Source organism: Berghia stephanieae, chromosome 6 (assembly GCF_034508935.2).
Source record: "Berghia stephanieae isolate SIO BIC M18660-M18661 chromosome 6, UCSD_Bste_1.3, whole genome shotgun sequence".
NCBI classification, from domain to species: Eukaryota; Metazoa; Mollusca; class Gastropoda; order Nudibranchia; family Aeolidiidae; genus Berghia; species Berghia stephanieae.
Genome location: NC_088365.1, coordinates 2,208,232 through 2,213,231, shown reverse-complemented (window position 1 = coordinate 2,213,231; position 5,000 = coordinate 2,208,232). Strand labels below are relative to the sequence as shown.

The following is a 5,000-nucleotide window of genomic DNA, read 5'->3' as shown; positions in this document are numbered from 1 at the left end:
GAATTTAGATCTTATCTAAACGTATAAGAATCATTTATAATAAATTAAATGTCTTCATTGACGGTATTGGGTCTTGTCTCTTAAACTTTATTTTAATTTGAACATACGAACACAAGCTCACAGGCATCCAAGTACACGCACACATGCACACACACACACACACACACACACACACACACTGCACCCACATATATTACATAATACATACACATACATATATGTCGTAAACACGTACACATTCAATATATACACACATATATGCATAAGCACACTCATACACACATATACACAAACACATAAATAAACACATATATACACATACATACATACACGCACACATACATAAATGTGCACTCACACACACACACACTCACAAACTCTCTCACACACACACACACACACACGCGCGCGCGCGCGCAAGCAAGCAAGCGCGCAAGCAAGCAAGCGCGCACGCACGTATGCACTTTGCAATAATTCCTGACATAATATTCCAATTTAAATACTACCCAAAGAGATAGGTTTTCAGTTTATCTTTGAATTTATCAACGCTGCTTTCAAGTCTGACTGACAGTGGGAGTGAATTCCAAATGATTGGGCCCTTACACTTTCGTTCACTGATGCAAAATATTTAACCGAGTTCAATGCATTAGAACCCAAATTCACGGAACAATGGAAGCAAAAGAAATTGTAGAAATAATTCAAACATAAAAAATGATTGGTTTTTGTTGCACATTGTAATAGAACACAAATTCACGGAACCATAGAAACAAAAGAATCAAACATTTAAATGATTGGGATTTTTGTTACACATTGTAATGAACACAATTCACGGAACATAGAAACAAAGAATTCAAACATTTAAAATTATTGGGTTTTTTGTTGTACATTGCAATAGAACCCAAATTCACGGAACCATAGAAATAAAAGAATTCAAACATAAAAAAATGATTAGTTTTTGTTGCACATTGTAATAGAACACAAATTCACGGAACCATAGAAACAGAAGAAATCGCAGATAGAAAGAATTCAAACATTTAAAATTATTGGGTTTTTTGTTGTACATTGCAATAGAACCCAAATTCACGGAACCATGGATGGAAGCAAAAGAAATCGTAGAAAGAATTCAAACAATAAAAATGATTGGCTTTTGTTGTACATTATTCTATTTACTTGCGTTCACTGACGTAATATATTTGACCGAGATTATGTCATTATAAACATTTGATATCACTGAAGTTAACAACAAAAAATTGTTCTCGAATGTCTTTATTCTCACCAACTCAACACAAAGAGCCCAGCCATCCCCTGTCAAAAATCTCTGTTAGTAGGCCAAGTTCTACAAGACTGGAAATTATCCAATGTAACTACCATTTATAAAGAAAGATAATAAAAACAAATATCAAAATTACAGACCTATTACTTTAATGTGTATTTTATGAAAATATATGGAATCCATTCTCAAATTATTTCTTTCAACGTGTTTTGTTGACCAAGGGGAAACCCGAAATGTCCACATTATCTGTATTTGTTAATAAAATTAAAGCTTCCATTCTGTTTGACTATTATTATATATTTCTTATATTTTCAAGCATATGACATTGCGTCAGTGCATGACGTAATCAGTCGGAAGGTGAAAATTTTGGATTTGCATATTTTTTTTTTTGCATCTTCTGAAAGAATACGCTCCCCAGAGCATTTTAATCTTTATTTGAAGTAAATCGGGTGATTTGTCGTGAAGTTATGGTCAGATGTATGGGAAAGGTATCCAGCAACTTTTCTCAAATTTCATACTTTTTCAACTTGACTAGCAGTAAAAAAAGTTTTAGAAAGTTAAATTAAGCTTTGATATTTCCCGAAGATGTACAAAAAGAGTTGATTTAATCATGTATGACAAGAACTCATTTTTGATTTTTAAAAATGGACCTTCTAACTAAACTTGGCAACATCTCAGTTCAAACCTTTTCACCATCCGCTGATTATGTTATTCACTGTAACAAATATTATGTGTTTTGCGAAAGGCGTCTCAAATTATAAGCTAAATACATACTTTTTGTCGTAAGTGAACGTTTCCACGCACACTGCTTCTGGTTCTGCTTGCCGAATTGGGTTGGAGGTAGCAAGAAGCGTAGGAATATTCTGGAACGGAATTATTGTGCAAAATATAATTATTTGTTAATAGATAAATTAAGATTATTTTCTAAAAACTCGAATCGTTTAAAAACAATATTTTTTCTTGTAATTTCCTAATTACTCCGTATGGCTTCGTTTTTAGACAGGCGGGAGGGGGGGGGGGGGGGGGGGGGGTCGTTTGTTTTGTCTTGTGTTTTTTTTTTTTTTTGTTTTTGTTTTTGTTTTTTTTGTTTTTTGGTTTTTTTTTTTTTTTTGTTTTTTTTTTTTTTGGGGGGGGGGGGGGGGGGTTCGTCGTTTTGTTGATTATTTTTTTTTTGTTTTTTTTTATGTTGTTTTGTTTGTTTGTTTTTTGTTTGTTTTTTTTTTTGAAGGGGATGGAATTGGTGGTGGGGGAGGGGAGTTATAAGCTGAGAACAATTGTGGATAATTTTGAGGAGATCGAGAGAGGGTGATAAAAAAAAGGGGGGGGGGGGGCATGATTCAATCGCAAGAGTTGCTATAGACACTCAAAATAACTGACAAAGGTTTTATTTGGACCTTCTTGATCTGCTGAGAACATGTCACAACTGGCTGAAAGTAATTTGCGATTATTATTATTATTATTATTATTATTATTATTATTATTATTATTATTATTATTATTATTATTATTATTATTATTATTATTATTATTATTGTTGTTGTTGTTATTATTATTTGATTATTATTATTATATTATTATATATTATTATTATTATTATTATTATATTATTATTATTTTATTATTATTATTATTATTATATTATTATTATTTATTATTATTATTATCATCATCATCATTATTATTATACTAATACAAATACTTCAACTACTACTACCACTTCTGAGAATAACATTACAACTGTTATTTCTGAATTCTACTCTCTTTGATGATGATGATGATGATGATGATGATGATGATGATGATGATGATGATGATGATGATGATGATGATGATGATGATGATGATGATGATGATGATTACCACCATTTAATGCAGCAGGCCCCACTCCGGCATTTCCATCTGTGCTGACATGAACGTCAATGTGAGTACCATCCGGGGACATTGAAGCATGGTCTGTCAGAAACGGATTAGGAATAAATCATATACTTATTATTATTTATCAGAAGTTGTGTCGATGTTAGGAGTAGAGCTGTAACGATTATCCACTCCTGTTACTCGTGTCTATAGAAGACTGCTACGTGTGTCATATACGGAGCATCGCACAAACGAAGACGTCCTGGAAGAAATAGAAGCTCGGGCAGGCGGCACACAAGAACCTCTTCTAGTGACTGTGAAGCGCAGAAAACTGTCTTGGTTTGGACAGCAAACTCGACACGATATTCTGAGCAGGACAGTCCTACATGGCACAGTCGAAGGCCAGTGCAGAAGAGGGCGCCAAAGGAAGATGTGGCTGGACAATATAAAAGAATGGACAGAGATGTCGGTTCCGGAGCTGCTACATAGGGCTAGCAACAGGCATGCATGGTGGAAGACTGTAACTTCTGCTTCATGCAAGTCCCCCCCGACGACCATCCGGTCATGGGAGTAAGTGAGTGAGTGAGTGAGTGAGTGAGTGAATGATTATCCACTCATAACAGGCTATCCGCAAATAAAACATGGACGGGTGCTCAACGGATAAAACAGATCCGTTCAACGGATAATCTTTTTTTTTTTTTTTCGTGTAAGAGGTCCCATACACGTCGTGTTTTCTACGTGGTGACGGTCTGGGAACAAGCACGCGCTGAATCAAATCGTGACGAAATCGCAATGTGTATGGCCAAATAAATACCTGGGCGACAAGCGGAGGAACGGTCGCTCGCTCGCACATCCCGCCTTGCTTAACCCTCTCCTTACCACCCATAAGAAAATCATCACGTTCGTTACTATGTAACCGACAATTTTCTCATTCTGATTTCTCTTGTACATCACAAAATTTAAAGAAATGCTTTGATTACAGCTATAAATACTAAATACTGTGATGTAGTGTAGAGCTCATTTAGCTGAACATCAATCTGTATAGAATACACTTGTTACTTTTTTGTTTGAGTAAGAGAAGTCTATTTTTGTATTGGATGGGTGTGAAGTTTTGGGTGAAATTCTAAAAATGGCTGGTAAGGAGAGAGTTAACGAATAATCATCATTGTGAATGAATCATTGAATCACTGATCACTCAGATGAGTTGGGTTGCGTTGTGACGTGTGATGACGTAGACCTAGACGGTGTTGGCGACACTGATGTCGCTGTGGCGGTGTCATCAAAGGGTTATTGCTCTTATTGCTCACAGCTGCCAACTGGAGTATTTTGAAAAATTGAAAATTATATTTTAAAATGTATTGACCATCTACGCCACTACCACATTATCTCATTCATCTGTGGTGTTTCATTCATCCTGCTATGTTGATAAAGGGGAAACCCGAAACGTTCATTTGATCTGTTTTTGTAATCAAATTGAAGCTTACATTCAATTTCAAATTGGTATTCATTACAACAATGGTAAACTAGGACCATAAGTAAGTTAGGATGTCAGACCTGTATATATGTAGACGTCGATTACAACTGTAACCCTCTCCTTACCATGTACAGCAAAATCGTCACATTTGTTACGACACAACATACATTTTTTAAAATTCAGATTTATTTTGTACATCACAAACTTTGAACAATGATCTTTGTTTAATTAATATAAGAACATATAGGTGTTTTATAGAGAGATTGTTTGTGTTTGTTGTTTTGTTGTTTGTTTTTTTTTTTATTTCTGCTGGGTAAGCCTGTCATTTTGGGAAAATACTGAAAATTATCGGTAAGGAGAGAATTGAGGTTGGGATATTATTTGATTTTATCATAGGAT

The 5,000-nt window shown here is 34.7% G+C and overlaps 1 protein-coding gene across 4 annotated transcripts in view; it reads right to left on the bottom strand.

Moving 5' to 3' along the window:
* The window catches only part of LOC144975960 (uncharacterized), a 14,552-nt gene that overhangs the window by 4,430 nt on the left and 5,122 nt on the right, over positions 1-5,000 (bottom strand). For 2 of the 4 annotated variants that reach the window (XM_078920198.1, XM_078920199.1), the window contains exons 4-5: positions 3,134-3,226; positions 2,048-2,136 (exon numbers count right to left, since the gene is read on the bottom strand). In XM_078920198.1, the coding sequence (XP_078776324.1) occupies positions 2,048-2,136; positions 3,134-3,226 (182 nt within the window). The remainder of the gene's footprint in view (positions 1-2,047; positions 2,137-3,133; positions 3,227-5,000) is intronic. The other 2 variants (XM_078920200.1, XM_078920201.1) reach the window with 1 other exon arrangement.